Source organism: Neohortaea acidophila, assembly GCF_010093505.1.
Source record: "Neohortaea acidophila strain CBS 113389 unplaced genomic scaffold BDY17scaffold_1, whole genome shotgun sequence".
NCBI classification, from domain to species: domain Eukaryota; kingdom Fungi; phylum Ascomycota; class Dothideomycetes; order Mycosphaerellales; family Teratosphaeriaceae; genus Neohortaea; species Neohortaea acidophila.
Window position 1 is genome coordinate 1,761,003 of NW_022985510.1, and position 20,044 is coordinate 1,781,046.

At 55.6% G+C, this 20,044-nt stretch overlaps 8 protein-coding genes across 8 annotated transcripts; 2 read left to right on the forward strand and 6 right to left on the reverse strand.

Annotated features, from left to right (window-relative positions):
* Window positions 1–478: 478 nt before the first annotated feature.
* Window positions 479–2,429, reverse strand: BDY17DRAFT_243978 (MFS transporter; the record flags this gene model as incomplete). The annotated part of the gene is made up of 3 exons (XM_033730490.1): window positions 479–913; window positions 979–1,049; window positions 1,112–2,429. The coding sequence occupies 3 exons, from the start codon at window positions 2,427–2,429 to the stop codon at window positions 479–481; spliced, it is 1,824 nt and encodes a 607-aa protein (XP_033594371.1).
* Window positions 2,430–3,127: 698 nt separating this feature from the next.
* BDY17DRAFT_289718 (uncharacterized protein) lies at window positions 3,128–4,754 on the forward strand. The gene is made up of 2 exons (XM_033732390.1): window positions 3,128–3,404; window positions 3,463–4,754. The coding sequence occupies exons 1-2, from the start codon at window positions 3,302–3,304 to the stop codon at window positions 4,725–4,727; spliced, it is 1,368 nt and encodes a 455-aa protein (XP_033594372.1). The 5' UTR covers window positions 3,128–3,301; the 3' UTR covers window positions 4,728–4,754.
* A 1,150-nt stretch (window positions 4,755–5,904) lies between these two features.
* Window positions 5,905–6,621, reverse strand: BDY17DRAFT_307147 (RmlC-like cupin domain-containing protein; the record flags this gene model as incomplete). The annotated part of the gene is made up of 1 exon (XM_033735100.1): window positions 5,905–6,621. One exon carries the CDS (start codon window positions 6,619–6,621, stop codon window positions 5,905–5,907), a length of 717 nt encoding a protein of 238 aa, XP_033594373.1.
* A 106-nt stretch (window positions 6,622–6,727) lies between these two features.
* Window positions 6,728–8,129, reverse strand: BDY17DRAFT_18821 (uncharacterized protein). Its single transcript, XM_033729979.1, has one exon. It carries the CDS (start codon window positions 8,081–8,083, stop codon window positions 6,953–6,955), a length of 1,131 nt encoding a protein of 376 aa, XP_033594374.1. The 5' UTR covers window positions 8,084–8,129; the 3' UTR covers window positions 6,728–6,952.
* A 172-nt stretch (window positions 8,130–8,301) lies between these two features.
* BDY17DRAFT_314668 (tubulin-tyrosine ligase family-domain-containing protein) lies at window positions 8,302–9,621 on the forward strand (the record flags this gene model as incomplete). The annotated part of the gene is made up of 1 exon (XM_033735842.1): window positions 8,302–9,621. One exon carries the CDS (start codon window positions 8,302–8,304, stop codon window positions 9,619–9,621), a length of 1,320 nt encoding a protein of 439 aa, XP_033594375.1.
* A 53-nt stretch (window positions 9,622–9,674) lies between these two features.
* On the reverse strand, window positions 9,675–11,347 carry BDY17DRAFT_320321 (uncharacterized protein; the record flags this gene model as incomplete). The annotated part of the gene is made up of 4 exons (XM_033736428.1): window positions 9,675–10,144; window positions 10,253–10,589; window positions 10,653–10,944; window positions 11,007–11,347. 4 exons carry the CDS (start codon window positions 11,345–11,347, stop codon window positions 9,675–9,677), a joined length of 1,440 nt encoding a protein of 479 aa, XP_033594376.1.
* Window positions 11,348–12,510: 1,163 nt separating this feature from the next.
* BDY17DRAFT_289724 (putative acid trehalase) lies at window positions 12,511–15,990 on the reverse strand. Its single transcript, XM_033732392.1, has 3 exons — window positions 15,798–15,990; window positions 14,415–15,685; window positions 12,511–14,358 (listed from the first exon to the last, which is right to left on the reverse strand). Exons 2-3 carry the CDS (start codon window positions 15,672–15,674, stop codon window positions 12,559–12,561), a joined length of 3,060 nt encoding a protein of 1,019 aa, XP_033594377.1. The 5' UTR covers window positions 15,675–15,685; window positions 15,798–15,990; the 3' UTR covers window positions 12,511–12,558.
* A 147-nt stretch (window positions 15,991–16,137) lies between these two features.
* Window positions 16,138–20,043, reverse strand: BDY17DRAFT_289726 (mitochondrial glycine dehydrogenase). The gene is made up of 2 exons (XM_033732393.1): window positions 16,542–20,043; window positions 16,138–16,482 (listed from the first exon to the last, which is right to left on the reverse strand). The coding sequence occupies exons 1-2, from the start codon at window positions 19,646–19,648 to the stop codon at window positions 16,419–16,421; spliced, it is 3,171 nt and encodes a 1,056-aa protein (XP_033594378.1). The 5' UTR covers window positions 19,649–20,043; the 3' UTR covers window positions 16,138–16,418.
* Between the last annotated feature and the right edge of the window lies 1 nt (window position 20,044).

A 20,044-nucleotide genomic window follows, 5' to 3' on the forward strand; every position in this document is an offset into this window, starting at 1 on the left:
CGGATGACAATTAGCTCCGGGTCGAGTGACAAGGATTGGTTCACATTGACTCACGACCAAGTGCCCATGAAAGCTTAATCCAAGCGCGGTAAGATCTGTGAAGAGCTGTGGTATCATGGCCGGGGTTTGCCCGTTTCCGAGTCTCACCGAGATCCACCACAAATTAGCATATGAGATCCACTATGGCATACGACGAACACTACGGCATATGAGACACACCGTTAAGTATGCCTACAATTACAAAGCACCATTGTGATTGAGAAGACGCTTGAAACGATGTATTCGTTGGAGACCTGCTTATGGGCTTACACGTTATTCGTGTGGCCCAGATACACGCAGACTACGGCAAAGATCTCCTTCAATAGCACTGACAAGAGACCGAGTCTGAAATAACTTCTAGTAAACCAATGGCACGAGGCTGCATACAGGTGAGAAAATCGTTAGAATCGATCGTAAGTGCCCAGAACCCATTGTCACATCAAGCCATCGCAAACTTCGACCTCGCCCGCAACTTCGCCCCGTAAAACCACAACGCCCAAATCCCAATAACACCGCCAACGCAAAGCCCCGCCAGCAACGACACGCCCGGCCCAATGCCGAGATTGACATACAACGGGTGCGCGAAGATAATCGAGCCGCCGGCGATACACGAGCGGAACAAGTCGTTGGCGGCAAACAGGCTCGCCGCGTACTGCGGGTACGTGAGGGGCAGGTAGATGAAGACGCATTGCAGGAGGATGAAGCCGCCGGTGGCGAAGGTGGCGATGCCGATGACGGAGGCGATGAAGGTGATGTCGTGCCGCGATGTCCAGGCGAAGATGAAGAGGCCGATGGGGAGGAGGAAGGAGGCGAAGATGGCGGGCACGAGGCGGTGTTCTTGTGCGCGAGGGCCGCGTTTGCGGATGTCGGGGTTCTGGTTTCGATCATGTTAGTGCTAGGTTTCTCTTTTGTGGGGGCTAGGTAAGTGTCGTGGCTTACCAGGTAGAAGTGAACGTAGGCGAAGAAGATGGCGATGCCGATGATGCATGCTACCACGATGTTCACGAACACTAAAGTCCGCCGCGTAAGTACATGATCAGAAAAGGAGGGAACAGGACTCCATTCAACTCACCGACACCCTGAATGCCGAGGGAAAAACCATAAATGTCAATATAGACCAGCGGGAAAGCCTCGAAGAACGAGTAGTACACGCCATAGATGAAGGCGGTATAGATGTTGACAAAGAAGACCGCGGGGTCGAGAAACATGATCTGCAGCGGCTTAGCCAGAGCATTTGTGGCCACCTGCCGCGTCGTCATATTCGCCTGATCGAGTTCCGATTGCGATTTGTAGCTGGGATTGCCCGTCAGCTTTCGCAGGCGTTGCGCTCGGTGCAGCAGGATGTTGGCTGCAGAGGTCTCCGGGAAGGCAAGCCACAGCATTACTGCGACAGGTGCAGTCATCAAGAGCACTTCGTAGAGACTCCATCGCCAACCAAGCGCGACGACGCTGAAGCCTGAGAGCAGTGGACCCAAGGCGGGCGCGACGAAGATGGCTGCCGTCCATGCTGCGAAGCCATACGGCAGAGCTAGGAAGGAATACATGTCTTGAATCGTTGCACCTCCGGCAGCTAGACACGGCGAGCCGACGAAGCCAGTGAGGAATCGAGTCACGAGTAGCCCGGCGTAGGTGGGCGTCAGAGCGGCGGGAACGTTGAGGATGATGAACAGCGTGAACGAGGTGATGTACGGGATGTTGCGGCCGAGCGAGGGAATCTCGGCGAGCGGCGAGAAGAGCAAGGGCCCGAATCCATACCCGAGAACGTACATCGACAGTCCCAGAGCAGCTTTGGGGATGCCGACGTGGAACTCCTGCATCACGCCTAGCTCGGCGGGCGCGTAGATGGCGGAGGCGCAGTAGACGACAAACGTGTACGCCCACAGCACCCACGTCACCCAGATTTTCTTGCTCAGTCGCCAGTTTTGCGGATTCGCGGGGTCGTCGGTGGTGTACCAGTCGACCAGGATGACGCCGTCTTCTGTCTTTTGGGGTATGATGATTTGGCTTTGTTGGCGCTCGATGGCCTCCTGCTGCTCGACTTCCATTCGGTCCGTCGTCCAGGGCATCGTCTGCTCTCGCGTTCGAGTCCTTGTGATGGTTGTGTTTCTCGACAGAGTATTCGACTCGACCGGTTCTCCGTTGGTGCCCAGATTGCTCTCGTCTGCAGGAAGAGCGAGATGCGGGAGAGCGGTAGCATTGTTGTTGTCGTTGTCGTTGGAACCGGGTGCAACCGAGTTATTGCGCGTGCTGTCAGTGGTGATATCTGCTTCCTTGGCAGCCTTTTGCCATGGCAGGATGAAGTCCGGTCTTTCCTCGGGATAGAGCAAGACCTTGTTGCGCGTCACCAGGCGAATGAGCTGCCCAAAGGGGGAATCTCTGAACGAGTCCATGCTGTTCGATCGAAGTAGACGGGAGAGTGGAAGGAAGGCAGAAGGGAAGATCTGTGAGTAAAAGACATCGGAGCAGAATGCGCTGTTTATATGGAAGGGAGAAGTGACAAGGCCGGAGAAAGAGGCTGAGGTGAGTAAGTGTTTGTGAAGGCCGGTGATGATTAAGAACTTGTCATGCGTCGATCAGGGCAAGGCTCTTGGATGGAATCCGTAATTATGCAGCATCATCCGTCATTGCCTTGAGACATTATTGTGCCAAGGACTTGGAGAGCTGCAAGATATTTACCTTTGTTACGCATCATGGCGGATGAGAGTAGTGGCGTGCTGCTCATGAGAAGTCGACGCTCCGTGCCTCTGGATTCTGCGGCTGGCGGGCTGACGGAGGCATGCTGTCGCGGAAGGCTCGGCGAGGTAGGTCGGACGGTTTCGCCGTCGTCCCCGCAGATTCATTCGGGAAAAGCTGGTCGGATGGATGTAGAGCCTCCTGTTCAGCAGGTGAGGTGAGAAGGCCGTGCAAGAATGGACAAGTGCCAGGTGAGAGCCAGTAGTAAGCACTAGACTGCCCGCAATGCAGTTCAAATCGCGTAGCCCCCTGCCCCTCGGCCAAACTAGGGCAAAGGAGGAATTTCAACCAATCAATTAAAACGGGGTGTCAGCTACGCTCAGGCCCTCGGTCCCTTTTGAAGGCAGCCTGGTGGCTACATAGAGTCGTAGTCGTTCAGCTCGCTGACTACCAATATGGTAGTGGCAGCCTGCTGACTGTGTCTGACTATTGATACTTAAAAGGCGTGCTCTCGCCGTCAGGCAACCGGCCTACGACCGCCTTCCTTGCTTCCCTGTCCGTCGTGGAAAGGTCGGGAGTGCATACCTCAATGGCGGCAAACGGGATAGTCGTCCCCTCCAATGGGATGGATCACGGGGCTGTCTCTAAAGTACAGTCCTTCCTTGCTGCACACCCCAATGTGCGCTTCATCCGTACGAAGCGGTCCACTTCACTATCGACATGCTGTGCCCAATTGACTTGCCATCGCAGGTTACTACTTCCAAGACTACAGCGGCGTGCTCCGAGTCCGCTCCACCCCGGTCGCACGAGCCTTGCAGATGGCCGCGAATCCCAACGCCGGCGTCAGATCTCCCACTCCTTTGACCTGTATCTGCATGCAATCCGGCGCTTCGCTTCTGGAACGCATTACTCCGGGTGAGGATGTCTGGATTCCAGACTGGACGTCGCTCACGGAGTTTTCAGCCAGTCCCGGCACCGCCACAGTGCTTTGCAGTGTCGAGGAGCGTACGCCCGGAAATGAGGGGAAAGGCACGGAGGTGCAGCGGGATCGGTGTCCGCGTACCATTTTGCAACGAGTAGTCAATGAAGCGAAGCAGAAGCAGCACGTCGACTTTCTCGTCGGCGTTGAGATTGAGTTCATCCTCCTTGAATCGAAGGATGCCACCGGGACGGTCCCCAGCCCCAGCGGCGTATGGCTCTCCGCGCAAGTACACGTTCCCCACTGGAGGGACATCGTGGAGGAAGTCGTTGGCCTACTGGAAGCCGCTGGAGTGCACGTGTGGATATTCCTAGCAGAAGGCGGATACTCCACGTACGAAATCTCGCTGAGCCCGCTGCCTCCTCTTGAGGCCGTCGACGCCTTGCATTTCACTCGCGAGACCATCAAGACGGTGGCGAAGAAGAATGGCCTCCATGCCACCATGCATGCCAAGCCATTCGAAACCGGACCTTCCACGGGGCAGCACACGCACCTGTCCATGTCACGACCCGAGCTCGGCACCCCTTTCCTGGCCGGCGTGCTGAAACACTTCCGCGCGTTGTGCGCACTCATGCTATCCAACGTGGAAAGCTACCAGCGCGACACATCATTCGGCCGTGGTGCAATCGTTTGGGGCTGGCAGAACAAGCCGACCTGCGTGCGGCGGGTCGACGAGGCCCACTTCGAGATCCGCCCGCCAGACGCCTTTGCCAACTTCTACTTGATGATAGCGGCCATCATCGGCGCCGGAATGAGAGGCGTCGAGGATAACGAAGAGGTACCTACGCCGAGTCTGCCGGTGTTGATCATCAAAGAGCCGCTTTCGGAAGAAAAGAGGAAGGAGTTTGGCGTCACCGAGGACCTACCGGCCGATTTGGGCGAGGCGATGAAAGCGTTCAAGGCGGATGCGCTTCTGAAGGAGGTCCTGGGCGAGAAGTGCTTCGACAGCTTCGTGTACCTCAAGGAAAAGGACCTGGAAGCTTCCAAAAAGCAGACGACTGCGGAGAGGCGTGCAGCGCTGATAGCGGTATTCTAGATATGCTAAAGTATACAAGTCGGTCCATAATCAGTCGCGAAGTGCAGTCACGTCTAGTCCGGGTACACTGAGCCTCGTGCGTAAGGTACACCGAGTTCTCCGCAGTGTACTCCGAGCCACAGCCCCAGCCATCATCACGCGAACGTAAAGCGACAATAGCCATAGTACAGCAGGATTCTCACAGTAACGCGCAACGAGATACTGTAGCCTCGATGCTGGTTCCGGCTCATCCACACCAACCTAAAATCTCGGTGCAGGGGGTCACGGTACATCGAGCGCCCATGTTGGTGTTGTCGACCCCCATCTACTGCAGGCGAGGGTACACCGAGGTCTGATTAGGGTACGCCGAGCTACGTGGTTGGTGGCACCGAGGTCCCAGGTTGGTGCTGTTGACCTGTGTCGATTAGTGCGAGTTGGTGGCAGCGAGGTTTTGGGTTGGTGGGCGCGAGCTTTTGAGTTGGTGGCAGTGAGGTCCCAGGTTGGTCGCCCGAGGTCCCAGGTTGGTCGGGCGAGCTTTCGGGTTGGTCGTCCGCGGCTGTAGGTCGGTCGTGCGAGATCACAGGTTGGTCGCGCGAGGTTTCAGGTTGGTCGCCCGAGCATGCCGGAGTCTCGTTTTGTCGCCGGAGCTTTCAGGTTGGTCACCCGAGTAGGTCAGAGTCCCAGGTTGGCCGCCCGAGGTTCCAGATTAGGTCGCTCGAGGTTTCAAGTTGGTCGCCATAGGTCCTAGGTTGGTGTTGTTGACCTCTGCCTGCTAGCAAGCGAGGGTACTCCGAGCCTTTAGGATGGTCCCCCGAGCTTTTAAGACGGTCCTCCGAGCTTTTATGATGATCCTCCGAGCTTTTATGATGGTCCTCCGAGCTTTGAGGATGGTACATCGATCTTTAATGAGGATACACCGAGCTGAGATTAGGGTGCACCGACATGGGATCCGCGAGGCTCGCAAGGATACACCGAGCTGGAATGGAGGTACACTGAGCTGTACTCTCTCCGCATCCTTGCTGTACCCTCGCCGTCACCACGCGGAGCTTGCCTCTTCATGGCACCAACATAACCGCTGCCTGCCATTCCGTGATGGCATGCCTAACATGGCCAATGATACTTGTAGGAATTGCAGAGCCAAAGCCAACATCCCCTAAACTTCCCTCTCCAGACATCCAGATGTAGCCTGAACGAAGACTCATGCACTCTGCAGGGGGACGGAGAGATAGCCGCCAAACTCCTTCGCAAAGTCAACCGACACACGCGCGTGCACCTTGCCCTGACGATCCAGCAACCGACAGTGATCATCGAGCGGAATCACCGAACCATGCCAGATGTTCGGATGAATATACAATCCCATCCCGCCCTCGCACTTGAACGAGATGAACTGTTCCGGCCGCACATCGTCCCCAGGCAACGCAAGCGGCACAATGAAACTCTCGCCGTTCAGGGGGAAGAACATCTGCCCACCGTCGGGGTGGTAATTCGCATGCCACATCATCGCCTTGTCCCGAGGGTGCTTCGCTGGTCCAGAAGTGGCCGCTTCTTCGGGGAACGTGCTCCACGCAAACAAGTAATTGTCGCCGACGGCATTGTTGCGTGCAAACAGCGTATCGCCCTTCCACCAGAGTTCGAAGATGCCTTCAGTGGTTCCGCCCTGGTCGCCCGAATTATCGTCCACAGGGCGCCAGCCTTGTGCCGGCCAGCGCACGATTTCGACTGGAAAGTTGTGCGGGTCAGGCACGATGTGGCCGTAGCCTTTGATACTCTCGGCCGTTGCGAGCACGAGAGGCGCTTCGAAGAGCTTGTGTACGCCTGTGCTCGGAATGTAGGCGATGTCTGAAAAGTCGATAGCCTTGTCCGCGGCCGAGCCGGGCTTCGTTCCGTTGGCCAAAGGCGCTGGAGGGGCAGACATGTCTGAAGAGTATTTGTATTTTTCTGTCACTGTAAGAGTATTATGTTCCAGCTGTCGACTAATCCACCGTTGTTAGTAATATATGTGTCTTCCGGCTCATGATGTGCGATATCGAAAGGTCGACATCAAGCAGAGACCGGCGAGAAGTCCGAGTGAGCACCCAAGCAAGTTACCGCATCAATCCCGGCTGAGTTGACCGCACGTGGGATAATTGTTTCGATGTCATTGGACATTGTGACCTCTAGACGCACGACACGCTCCAGCTCAATACTGTCCTGCACAAAATCGCAACAAAAAACACACTAGGCATCGCAGCATCGCCAGGCTCGAATTAAGACCACCTCGGAGGAGTGTGGAGGTCAAACGAAGCAGTCACCTCTGCCAAAAAGCAGGGAATCACTGGGACGGTCTTCCGTCCAACTGGAGTCCTTGGAGGCTCCGCTTCCAGGGATGCTATCGCTGTGCTCCATTCTCGCAACCTTGGACCCCATCGCCGTAGCCTTTCGTCTTCGGATATGACAGGGCTGATCATCTCAAAGCCTTCAAACCCTTGCAATAGCAGCACGTTGAGCCAAAGCTTGCGTCGCCAGTCCAGGGCCTGGTATTCCTGCAAATCATCCCAGACGGTCAAATCGCATCCCGCTGCCTTGCTAATGCTTTGCCAATGCCTTCTCCACCGCCGGCTTTGCTGGGTACATAGCAACGCCCAGACGACATTGTCGCGGGGATTGGAAAGTGTGTAACCGCCATCACCCCACTGACCCGACCCCAAGATTCTGATCTCTGGGTCGGGACGCTCAAACACGGTCACGAACCACCCAGGACAACAGTACTTGACATACTCCATTCTCGTCAGCACAGATAGTCGTCGCGCAGTCGCTGAGGCATCGGGACGGAGTACGGCATGGAGGTCGGGCCCGAAAAGCTCTCCGTAAATGACATAGAGCAAGAACACCTCCTCACTGTCCGTAGAAAGGTTACCGTATCTGCTCACATCGTCGGGGCTCTCTTCGCCGTCTTCTGCACGGCCTGTGTCTGCGATCGGAGCATAAAGTTCGTCGATGCGGTCGGCCACGGGGCCCATTACATCGTAACGCATTTTATGCAGCTCCCGGATGCGTTGCATAGTCAAGCCGCAGTGCTGCACGGCAAGATCCAGCACTCCATCCAGTGTATGGCGGTGGGGGCGGAAGGCTAGTGCAAGTGCGTTTTCGTTTGCATCGCTTTGACGGGCCCAATCTCCCAGCTCCCTTGCAGTGGCTGCGACGAGGAACCAGGGCGAGGGACGAAAGAACGTTGTTGCCTGTGCGGCTGCAAGACGCAAAATTTCTGTCGGAAGCGTCCTGTCCAATGCCGATCGGAGTCGGCTGCACGTTGACGAGAGGTTGACAAAATCTTCGATGTCGTCCAGATAGCCCGGGAGCGATGATAGGAGCTCATCGGGGAGTGAAAGTAAGGCCATACTGTCGAATGGGAGTGAGAGGGTGATGTTGAGAACGGGAGTGATGTGGCAGCCTGACGGCCATGTGAAGAAGTTGCAGCCTGAGGCGTGGTCATGGCTTTGATTAGTCAGCTTTCCTCCCTTGCACGTGGCAGCTGTTGATTGGGAAATTTCTATGAAACTACCTACCGCTCTCCATTCCACATCTACCTGCACTCAAACCGCGGAGGAAAACATTAATGGCGGCGGAAAAGATCTTCGCGATCGTCGACTATGAGGACGACTACGCGCAGCCGCTTCTCCTGGCCGCGCTGCAATCGAGGCTCCCACCGGAAGTCTTAGTCCTGATCAAGGACCACTCAGAAATTCCCTCGAGCACGAGCCGAGTACTGCAATGGCGGCAGTACGAATCCATCGACTTTGAGGGACTGCTTGCCAATCCAAGGACGTGCCTAGCCAACAGCTACATCATCCGCAAAGCGCTCATTCGAAAACATTATCTCTCCAGGACCATCTCTCATTGGCTGGCTAAGCATCCGAAGAGCGTGCTGGGAAAGCACGTCAAGCCGAGCGTGGAGTTCGAAGTCGACTATGCCGAGTTCCTGGATGACGCGTTAGTCGAAGCCTACGAGCTCAAGGACAGCTGGGAGCGCAACGAGGATAACGACTTCTCCGAGGCGACAGAATGGTGGATATTGAAGCCAGGGATGAGCGATCGCGGTCAAGGAGTGCGGCTGTTCAGTTCGGAGGCAGATTTGCAAAGTATCTTCGAGGAATGGGATCCTCCAGACTCCGACGATGAGGCCGACGAAGCGTGTAGCAGCGACGATGCGAAAGACTCGTACGAAAACGGAGAATCGGATGGCATTCTAACCTCGCAACTGCGCCATTTCGTCGCGCAGCCATACATTCATCCGCCGCTACTACTCAACGTTCCACACCCGTCAGCGAAACGGAAATTCCATATCCGAACCTACGTGCTGGCTGTGGGTGCGCTGCAAGTCTACGTGTACCGACCAATGCTCGCTCTCTTTGCCGAAGCCATGTACAGATGGCCCGACGAATTCGTCACCTCGCCGAACGAGGATTTGAACAGCCACCTGACAAACACCTGTCTGCAGAACGGCGACCGGGAAGGCAGCGTGCACGCTTTCTGGTCGCTCCCTTTCTCTATCCCCGCACTCGCCGCGACGAAAGACGACTGGAGAGAAGATGTCTTCAAGCAGATCTGCACCATCACTGGAGAGGTCTTCGAAGCGGCAGCTCGGAGCATGAGTACGCATTTCCAGCCGCTCCCGAACGCGTTCGAGATCTTTGGGGTGGACTTTCTCGTTGATGCTGAGGGCAAGGTTTGGCTATTGGAAGTCAATGCTTTCCCGGATTTTCAACAGACTGGTGGCTATCTAAAGGAAGTCATACAAGGGCTGTTCGGTGGGGTCGTCGACGTGGCGGTCTTGCCATTCTTCCAGGCGAAATCCGCGCAGACTTTACGACGAGATTCCGAGCCGAGGAGGATGGTGAAAGTTTTGGACATTGACTTGGGTAGAAGAGCAACCTGACTACAAACTATTCGCTCCTTTACGGAGCTCGAGGACTCGAGGTGCACGCGGTATCACTTTCCAGGAGAGTCAATCGCCTCCTCCAGAGCCTGCAACTCCGCCTCGTACAACTTTTCCTTCTCTCTCTCCGCCTCAAATTCTCCATCCAACGTCTCTATCGTCTCTCGGAACTTCTCTAGCTCTTCCTTCATCTTGTTGACCTTGTCTTTCCTCTGCTGGATTCGCTGCTTCCGCCTTTGCTCCACTTTGGCACCCGCTTCCTCCGATGTCCGCTTTTGTCTCTCGTTGCGTTCCAGTCGGCTTTGGTTCTCTCTTTCGATGACGGACCATTTTTCAGCCGTGCGGCGCTTCTCTTCGGCCACGAGGCGTTCCTCTTCGGCAAGCTCTCGTAGCTTCGGGTTCAAGTCTTCCACTCTCTTAGATGGCGTGGCGATGCATTGAGCTTTCTCCGCCCTGGCCACCGTGATATTGTCGGAACGTGCGCGTTTGGTTCCTGCTGGACCTTCGCGCCATGACGATGGTTCTGGAGCTATGTCAGCTTGGCATGCGACGAAGAAGAAGCGAGGCTTTCACTGACCATCGCGCGAGAGGGCTATTGGAAGCCTGACCACAAGTGAAGGCTGAGACGTACCTGGCACAGTATGTTGCTCCAGCTGTTCTGGTGGTGTGGCATATGGCTGTTCTGGGCCCGACTCTTCAAGCTCGGACTGTTTCCCAGATGGCGTGTCCTCCTGGTCGGCTCGCACCACTTGAGTTACTGCACTAGATTGCGAGCCCTGCAACGCGGTCTCCAGCTTAGCATCTGCCCGCGAATCAGCAGAGCTGAGAGCATGGGGGGTGTCTGTGGTATTGAGACTGCCCTGGGGCTCCGTATTGGCAGTTTGCGGATTGTGACCAGGGCTGGCGCGGGATGCGGCACCCATACTTGAGAGTCGACTGGCCACCAGTGGTTGTACACAGCGTTGGAACTATGCAGAATCAGTCTATGTTGCTGTCTGGCGACTAGCAAGATCGAAAGTGCTGCGACTTACCTCCTCCTCAGTCTGCCTCCATGCCTCATGACTGAGCATTGGTGCCACAGGCGGAGGAAAGGCGCAACCGATTGATGGATCCAGCATCGTTGGATCAATACATGTCTCAGTCGATGGCTGATCCTCGCTCTGCAGACTAGGCTCAATGTTATGACTGCCCAAGGCGTCGTCCACGTCGACGGCGGAGAATGTTGCGGCTTGATAGGTCAACATCCTGGCCGCCCTGTTCTGGTCATTCCGCACTCTATACCGGCACTTCATGACCACCAAATCAACGAAACCTACAAGTAGACTGCCTCATGTGAACGCCGCAACAACAACCCATTCGCGAAACATAGTCGATATGCAACATACCTGTCCGCATCCTCAGGCCAGTATAGATTGCGCAGATACACCCCACCCAGCGGGTCGTGTTGTGCGTCCGCCAGGTACTCCCACCTCTCCTCCGACCGTCCCCAGAAACGGGGCGCTTCGACATCGAACAGGTCAGAGATCGCTCTATCAAGATCGTAGTCCAATTCCGTCTCAGCTTGCCAATGGGAGGAGTAGGTGGATGTTATGTTGCGAATGCCGACATTCATTCGTTTGATGTTGGGGATCATGAAGCTTCCCGGCGTCCTCTGCATCCCTTTTGCCAGTTTGATGCCCACGCATCTCCCTAGCATGACGATATTCCCTGCGCGCTCGTGAGCCATTGTGATAAGCGTGGGGATGAGTGTGGTTGCAACGCAGTTGAAGTGTTGAGGCTAGGTGAGTGTTGAGATTCATATACCTCTAACAGCACGATAGGAAACCAAGGATGGGGGAACAGGCGCTTAGAGGATAGCAACCAGGACGTAGACAGGGGTTGCATATTACTCATGCAGCCGAACAAGCTAATATGCGAGCTGGCTCGTTGAAGATGCACGCATCCGACATCTGTTCGTACGGATCACAGCTCAAAGACAAATTGCCACCAATGGCAGTGGTTTATCATCCTCCTTCTACTCTAAGACTCAGCGTTCAGAGACGAAATAGCGGGATAACACGGGCTGCAGGCTGGTCACTATGCATCCCAGGTCTTCCACGTGCATCCTGGTCTCTACGTTTCGCATCGAATGATTTTGCGAACACCCTACAACTGTGGATCTGAGAGTACGATCTGTTTGTGGCCACATTCAATCTTAGAAACAGTGCAGAGGCAGAATCATCTACTGACCACGCTTCGGGATGATAACAGGGGCGGAGCCAGTCTACAGGCGTCCAGGGGGCAACGTGCTGAACGGGAGCGAACGGAATAGCGGAAGGCTGCACTAAAGCAACATGCAAATGCCACGCCGTCGATGATCTTTGCGCTAAATCCCTTACACGTTGTAATTTGACGAGTTCGAGGACGCGTGTACTGTAAAACGGATAGGCCATTCACAACGGCAATGATGGTTGGAGGATGAGATCGCATCGTCCTTCGAGCGTTCTACTCGATTGTTCGCTAGCCATAGGTCGCTCCTATCGGTCGACAGCGCGCCAGGGTACATCAGAACACTGCAGAGTGCATCGGCCACCCAAGCATCGAGCCGCCCGGTTTCAGCTTGCTGCGGCCGTCCCAAATCAGCAGACGCTCAGGCCCGTGAACGGCGATGGTGCAGCAGCATCCCAATCCAAACGCATTGATGTCCCGTGAGTTGTGCTAGAAAAGCATTTCTGACACGTTCGAAAAACAGTCGCTTTACCGCCGTTGTTTTTGAGACGCATAGAATGTAGTGGCGCTGTTCACCTTCTCAATCGGGCTGCGCACATGTCCCGGCCCGGTAGCCCCGTGGATTTGTGGGCCCACGCTAAACCCTAAACTCTCTGCAACATGTAGCCTCGTCTCACCGCGCTCAGTCTCACGAGGACAGTCTCTCTCTTATTTCACTAAGTACACACACTACGAAGCAAAACACTCCCCGCCCCTTTTCACAACCTCCTTCCCCCCATCCGCCACAATGACAAACTCCGCCACCGAAGCCCCCGTCCCATTCTTCGCATCCCCCATCCCCACTAAAGCCTGATTCCCCTCAATCTCCAAAATCGCATACCGGCCACTATACACCGCCTTGCTCAGCGTCACATTCGTCGTATTCGACATATAAGGCCGAATCTCCGCCGCCTTGGCCGCGACGTAAGGATTGCTGACAGTCACGTTATTGCTGCTCGTGACGGGCACGGCGTCCGCTCCGCTGGAGGAGTTGGAGAAGGTGACTTTGTAGCTTGATGGTGGGTTCTGGGCCCAGTCGAAGCGGATTTCCGTGATGGGGGCGTAGGGCTCGCTGAGCTCGACGGTGATGGAGGAGGTTTGGTTTAGTTGTGTGGGCTGCCATTTTGTGCTTGCGGCGCCGTCGACGGCGCTGATGGGCAGCTGGCCTGGTTCGTAGGATTGTGTGGATGTCACGGGGCGGCATTGGGCGATGTTGCCTGGGACGGTCTTTATGCTGCCCGTGTTGCGGTTTTGGAGAGTAATGGTCCCGCCTGGGTGCAGCTCGTACACTGTACCGTTATCGGCGAGCGAGGCTGCGCTGATGCCAATTGTCACGGGGATCGGGGCGCTGGCGTACTTGCTGTTTGCTGTGGACAGGCTTTTGTACGGTTCGCCGGTCGGGCGAGTGAGAGTCGTGTGCGTCTGGTTGGAGGCGGCTTTGATCGGCCATCCCTGCCAGTAGAAAGTGCGATAGGTCAGATTCGGGATCTGAGGTGGCAGATTGGGATTGACGTTGAGTGTCTCGACCAGCAGGTGCAGGCCCAGGTAGCCAAAGATGGCAACGCGATGTGCGCCTCCGATGCCCGTCAAGAAGGGAAAAGCGGGGTGCGTGCCGCCGTTCTGCTGGAAGTTGTCCAGCAGCTGCTCCGAGAATTGGAACCAGGGAGCTCGCGTGTACGGCTGCGAGCCATACAAGTCGTAGGTGTAAGCTGCGCAGCCGGAGTCACTTTGGGCATTGGCGACGATGGCGAAGACTCCATACGTCATCCCCGGCCCATTCTGACTCTGGCGTCCTGCGTAGAAACTCAGATCTGACTGCGAGTAGGGATTGGGCCACCACAAGAAGTCGTCCACGAGCACTACATCTGCTTGCTTGACTTGGATGCTGCCGTTCATCGTCTGATATTCCAGAACAATGTCGGCAGACTGGTCGATCGGGATTTCAATCTCGGCCGAGATATTGGCCCACGTCTGGTTGGCCTCCATACCAAAGCTTTCGCGCAGCGTGTTGGCGTTGTCGATGTGCGTATGCATGAGGACCATGGTGTAACCGACATTCGTTTCAAAATTTGCATACTCATCGGGATCGGTCGCATTGTAGAGGAAATACTTTCCCGCCGTCTCGTTGAACTTGACCAGATCGGAGTAGAACTGAGCGGTCGCGTCGTAGATGGGCAACAGCTCATTTTGGAAATACTCCGAGTCTCCAGTGACGGCGTAGTAGTTGTAGATCTCGAGGCCAATGTCACCGTTGATGTGGTACTCGTAGTCAAAGCATGGTCCACCGGCGGTGCAGTTTCCGTATCGACCGGAAACCCAGGGGAACACCGCGCCGTTCGGCGAGAAATGCGTGTGGTTTTGACTGGACTGGTATGCCGTCTTGATATTTTCCTGCGCCTGAGGGAATTTCTGGACGCGATAGGCTGCGATTTGTTTTGCAGCTTCTGGGTAAGCGACGACGAGACCAGGAGCCATCCAAACTTCGGCATCCTATTTGCAAGTTAACAAACAACAACCGACAATGTACGGTGACAGTCTCAACATACCCAGAAAATCCAACCAGCGTAAGATGAACTCCCGAGACCAGCAACACTGATGCTATTGACATCCATGGGATGGTCATTGTTCGCAATAGCCAAAGCGTTGGTGCCGATGGTATTTTGCAGCAGATGGAAAGGGGATGTAATGGCCACAATCTGCAGATAGATGACGTTCGGGTCGTCGGGGAGTTCTCCAGTGCTAGGGTCGGTGTAGTCCTCTACACTATCGGACGTCATGATGCTCTGCCATTCCTTGGCGTGGGCATCGAATAGAGCGTTGAAGCCGGTCTGGGAGCCAGCTGTTGATGCCTGGCTCGCGACAGACTGTGGGTCGTTGTACGCATCGCTGGAAGCTCCACCGATGTATTTGGTGAGGGTGGCCGCCTGGCCCGCCTTCAATGACACGTTCACAGCTTGTGCGATGGAGGAGCTGTTGCCGCCAATGACAGCCTCGTTCGTGTATTGCTTTCGGGTGGAGTTGTTGGTGTATTGATCCCCGGCCAGGGTGGAGTAGATGTAAGCCTTGACATCGCTCAACCAATGCGGGCTGACGGCGCTCCAGATGACCGAGCTATTCGTCTCGTATCCCCTCCCAACAAGATCGGATCTCACGGCGCAGTCGCCATTAAGGACATCAATGACAGTAACATTGGTGTCTGCCTTCGCCGTCAAGTTCACAGTCACCGTGGCCTGATTGACGTGCAGCTTATTGACGAACATCAGATATTGCACGTCAATCGCCGGGCCGGAGCTAGGAGTCCACGTAAAGCTCCAAGTCATGTCGCCGCCGGGGATGCTGAGGGACGATGTGAAGTTCGAGATTTGACTGGCATCCGTGCTGGCAGTCAGGACATCGCCGCCAGCCTCGACATGCAAGCCAGCCCAATGAGGGACACCGCTAATCACACTCTCGCCTCCATACTGATAGAGCCATTCGAAGTTCGTCCCGTTGGTAGTAGCCTGGGAGTCGTAGAATCCCGCAATAGTCGCGAACGTCTGCCTTCGATCGAACAGCGGCCAACCGCTAATATCGTCGCCAGCGACCGGAACATCCACCTCGAAGAAGGGGCCGAGAGCAGCGACGTTGATGCCTAGGTAACCGTTCGCGAGGGACATGCGGCTTTGAAAGATGCCTTGCATGAGATTTGTCGTCGTCAGCACCCAAGTCTCAGAGTCCCATGTCGTGCCGTTGTATTGGGTGTCGTAGATCTTGGCCTGCACGGCGCTCAGCGCGGCGAGGGCCGCGAGGGTAGCTCGCCACAGCATGGTTGCGTTTTCTTGAGGAGGACAGTGTTAGCACAGGCATTCATCTACTTCACGCAATCTAGTCTCGTGACGACGGCAAGCACCTTGCTCTGCACAACATCAGATCGAAAAAGGATCACTCACCCAAGAAGGCGTCTTTAACAGTTCGTACAAAGACTCACTGCCTCATGCCTTACTTCGCCCAGAGATCAGGAAAACTTCTATACTCCCGGGCGACCATCGACATTTGAACCTGTTTCCAAAGCTTGGGTCCGCGCCGTGACAGCGCACGTTCCGCCCGCCGGACGGCAAATAGGGCCGAAGCAGAAAGTGACGTGTGACGTGTGTGGAGCCGTTAGCTTTCCCAGACGGCGTGGCGGCGGGATGGGCTTGAGTGGGGGGCGGCGGGGTAGAGACTGGCGAGACTAGGACCAAAGCAGCAAGTCAAGGCGTGCCTGACGATCTTGGTCGCGTGGTGCGGAAGAAATGGTCTTGTTCCGAGGATTCCGAGTGATAAAGTGCCTCGTTGCTCCGTTTGAAAAAAGACGTTTGGAAGCACGCAGATTGAACTAGGAGCGATGGGGAGAAGCACGCGATTTAAGTAGTAACGTGTAATTTTAGCAGGTCTAGATATAATAGAACCCGATGCATTGTTGAAGATGCCACACACCTCAACGCCTTGCTGGGAAAGAACACGCTTCATCGGGTATGGCTCCAGGTAGAGGGTCTTGTTGAAACGTGCGATCGCAAAGCCTTGCACTCACATCAGGTAGGAGCGGGCGCTGCAGCGCCAGTCATCCCCTCCACGCTCTCCTCGGGCGGCGGACAGCTGCGAACATTGATCAGCTCAAGACTCCTTAAATGTTTGTCGAGAATGGGGCGACTCACCTGCAGAACAAATTCATATCGCCGTACGCATCATCCAACCGCGTCACGCTCGGCCAAAACTTCTTCTCCTTCAGCCACGGTAGCGGGTACGCCGCCTTTTCCCGATCGTACGACCGCTCCCACTTCGAGATGATCAAATCCTTCATCGAATGCGGCGCCATCTTGAGCACGTTCTGCTCCTTCGGCTGCTTCCCTTCCTCCACCTCCGCAATTTCTTTGCGAATGGAAATCAAAGCGTCGCAAAAGCGATCCAGCTCCGCTTTGTCTTCCGACTCCGTCGGCTCGATCATCAGCGTATTAGCCACCGGCCAGCTCATGGTCGGCGCATGGAAGCCATAGTCTTGCAGGCGCTTCGCAATGTCGATGGCCTCGACGCCGCAGCTTTCTTTGAACTTCCGCACGTCGAGGATGAACTCGTGTGCGCAGCGACCGTTGTCGTTGGTGTACAGGATGGGATAGTGGGGCTTCAGCCGGGAGAGGATGTAGTTGGCGTTGAGCAAAGTGATCTTGGTGGCGTGCGTCAGTCCTCTCGCGCCCATCATCTTGATGTAGGCCCAGCTGATGGGTAGAATACTGGCGGATCCCCATGGCGCGCCAGAGATGGGTGCAATGGCCTTGTCGCCACCGACGTTTGCAACAAGCGGATGGCCGGGAAGGAACTGTGTGAGGTGTTTCGCAACTCCGATAGGTCCCACGCCGGGCCCGCCGCCTCCGTGCGGGATACAGAACGTCTTGTGCAAGTTAAGATGGCACACATCCGCTCCGATCTCTCCTGGCGAACACAAGCCAATCTGAGCATTCATGTTGGCGCCATCCATATACACCTGCCCGCCATGCTGGTGCACCAATTCGCACACTTCTTTGATCTTGGGCTCGAATACGCCAAAGGTGCTGGGATAGGTGACCATGATCGCACCGAGCTCCTCGCTGTGCTTCTCGCACTTGGCTTTCAAGTCTTGCATATCCAGGTTGCCCGAGCCAGAGTCGCACTTGATGGTCACGACGCGCATGCCCGCCATGGTAGCACTAGCGGGATTGGTGCCATGTGCAGAAATGGGAATCAAGCAGATGTCTCGCTTCTTGCCGGGCTGTTGCTCTTGGTATTTGCGAATGACTCGCAGGCCTGCAAACTCGCCTTGCGCACCAGAGTTGGGTTGTAGCGATACAGCGTCAAACCCGGTGATCTCGGCCAAGTCCTTCTCTAGTTCCTCAATCAATTGCTTGTAGCCTCGACTCTGGTCCGAGGGGGCAAAAGGGTGGATGGAAGAGAACTCCGGCCAAGTCACCGGTACCATCTCGGTGGTTGCGTTCAGCTTCATCGTGCACGACCCCAGTGGGATCATGGAGTGAACCAGAGAAAGATCTTTCGATTGGAGATGATGCATGTACCGGAGCAGTTGGGTTTCCGAGTGGTGCGAGTTGAACACTGGATGAGTAAGGTAGTCCGATGTGCGTTGCAACGCCTCCGGCACGCTCGCGATTGCGCTGACTTCCTTTCCTAGACTGTCGAAATCCACATCCTCGGTCGTGAAGGCTTTCAAGATTGCCACAACCTCTGGCTTTCCAACGGTCTCGTCGAGAGAGATGGCGACATGATCATCATCCACAGCTCGGAAGTTGATGTGCGACGATTGTGCCGTCTTCTGGACGAAACCTTTTGCACCTGACTTCTTGATAATAACAGTGTCGAAGGCGACAGGATGCACAACTTCCAGACCAGATTGTTCCAGACCTTTGGCAACAACCTGTGTCATGCACGCAACCTTTTCCGCGATCCTCTTGAGGCCGTGTGGCCCATGGTAGATAGCGTACATTGCGCTCATGTTCGCCAAGAGCGCTTGCGCGGTGCAAATGTTACTCGTTGCCTTCTCACGGCGGATGTGTTGCTCTCGGGTCTGCAATGCTAGACGGGCGGCCTTGTCGCCCAAGCGATCTTTCGATAGACCAATCAGGCGGCCAGGAATCTTGCGTCTGTGTTTCTCGCTCACTGCGAAAAAGGCTGCATGCGGTCCACCGAATCCGAACGGGACACCAAATCGTTGCGCATTACCAAATGCCACATCTGCGCCAAACTCGCCGGGTGGTGTGAGTAGCGTCAGAGCTAGGAGGTCTGTGGCGACGGCAAAGGTGCCCTGGAGTTTATGCACGTTGTCCGCGAGAGATCGGAAGTCGTGGACTCCCCCAAGTGTGTCGGGGTATTGTGCGAGAACACCAATGAGATCTTCTCCGGTCTCCTTCACCCGCTTGCTATCGTCTTTGAGCACGTCCGCGACTTCGATCGTGATGCCAAAGCCTTGCGCGCGGCTCTCCAGCACCGCAATCGTCTGGGGATGGCACAAATGCGACACCAGGTAGACTTTCTTCGCCCGTTTCTGCCGTGCCATCGGTAGAGCATTGACCGACAACGTCATAGCTTCCGCAGCAGCGGTGGGCTCATCCAGCACAGAAGCATTTGCCATGTCCAGTCCCGTCAAGTCCGAGACCATGGTCTGGAAATTGAGCAAGGACTCGAGACGACCTTGACTGATTTCGGGTTGATAGGGGGTGTAGCTGGTATACCATGACGGATTCTCCAGAATATTCCTCTTGATCACCTCTGGGACTCTGGTGCCCGAGTACCCGCATCCTATATAAGTCTTGTAGACCTTGTTCTGGCTTGCAATCTCTTTCAGGCGCTCGAGAAGTGCGCTTTCCGAAAATCCCGACTCTTCTGTGCGCGCCACCTCGCCGTTCAGAACCGGCCCTTCGATCTTCAGTGGTCTTCCGGATACGATATCGGGCGGGAGGACGGACTTGACGAAGTCGTCCAAGTTTTTGACCGGTGGGTCGAGGGCTTGTAGCATTTCTTCTGCTGACGATGCAGTCGGGCCGATATGTCGACGTGCAAACGTATCCAGCGGGGCAAAGATGGAGGTGCCATCTTGACCGTGGGGCTCGGTGCTGAGGGTGTCTTGGGTAGAGCTTGAGTAGAATGGGCGGACGAGTCGATTGTGAGATTTGTAGGCTTGCGGCGAGGATCGGGCGAGAAGGAGACAACGGCTTGACAAGGGCTTCCTAGTAGCAAGCCATTGTGCCCGGAGACGCAGCGCGGCTGCAGACGCCGACATGTTGAGGGCGAGTGTGGTGGGTTAGAGGATGCTGAGATAGACGCGCTTCATGCTCCGCCAGGCTGCGTAGCCTTTGACGATGGTGAAGCAAGGAGGTTGAGAATCGTTGTTCCAAGTGGGAGTAGAGGAGAACCGGGGGTGGTCCAGAGAAGGTGAAAGTGAAGTGTCCCTTCGACCAAGAGTTGAGGTCTGTCAGGAAAGATGCCGGTTTAGGAAGGGAGATAATCGTTTCTTGACTGCCAAGAAAGATTCAGCGTGAAGTCCAGTCAGGGCGGCTGAGCCTCATCAAATTCCTCCCCGCGCTCGGCTACCGTCGGCCTCCCCGCCGCACGTGGTTGATGGGGATTGAATGTCGTTTCGTTTGAGCAGAGCCAATTCAATCGGACAGGACTTTGA

Coding starts and splice junctions, on each gene's coding strand:
- BDY17DRAFT_289718 (XM_033732390.1), top strand. CDS start 3,302: ATGGCGGCAAACGGGATAGTCGTCCCCTCCAATGGGATGGATCACGGG. Junction 3,405..3,462: donor CCCCAATGTGCGCTTCATCC/GTACGAAGCGGT, acceptor TTGCCATCGCAG/GTTACTACTTCCAAGACTAC.
- BDY17DRAFT_18821 (XM_033729979.1), bottom strand. CDS start 8,083: ATGGCCTTACTTTCACTCCCCGATGAGCTCCTATCATCGCTCCCGGGC.
- BDY17DRAFT_289724 (XM_033732392.1), bottom strand. CDS start 15,674: ATGCTGTGGCGAGCTACCCTCGCGGCCCTCGCCGCGCTGAGCGCCGTG. Junction 14,359..14,414: donor ACGCTGGTTGGATTTTCTGG/GTATGTTGAGAC, acceptor ACTTGCAAATAG/GATGCCGAAGTTTGGATGGC.
- BDY17DRAFT_289726 (XM_033732393.1), bottom strand. CDS start 19,648: ATGTCGGCGTCTGCAGCCGCGCTGCGTCTCCGGGCACAATGGCTTGCT. Junction 16,483..16,541: donor GATATGAATTTGTTCTGCAG/GTGAGTCGCCCC, acceptor CAATGTTCGCAG/CTGTCCGCCGCCCGAGGAGA.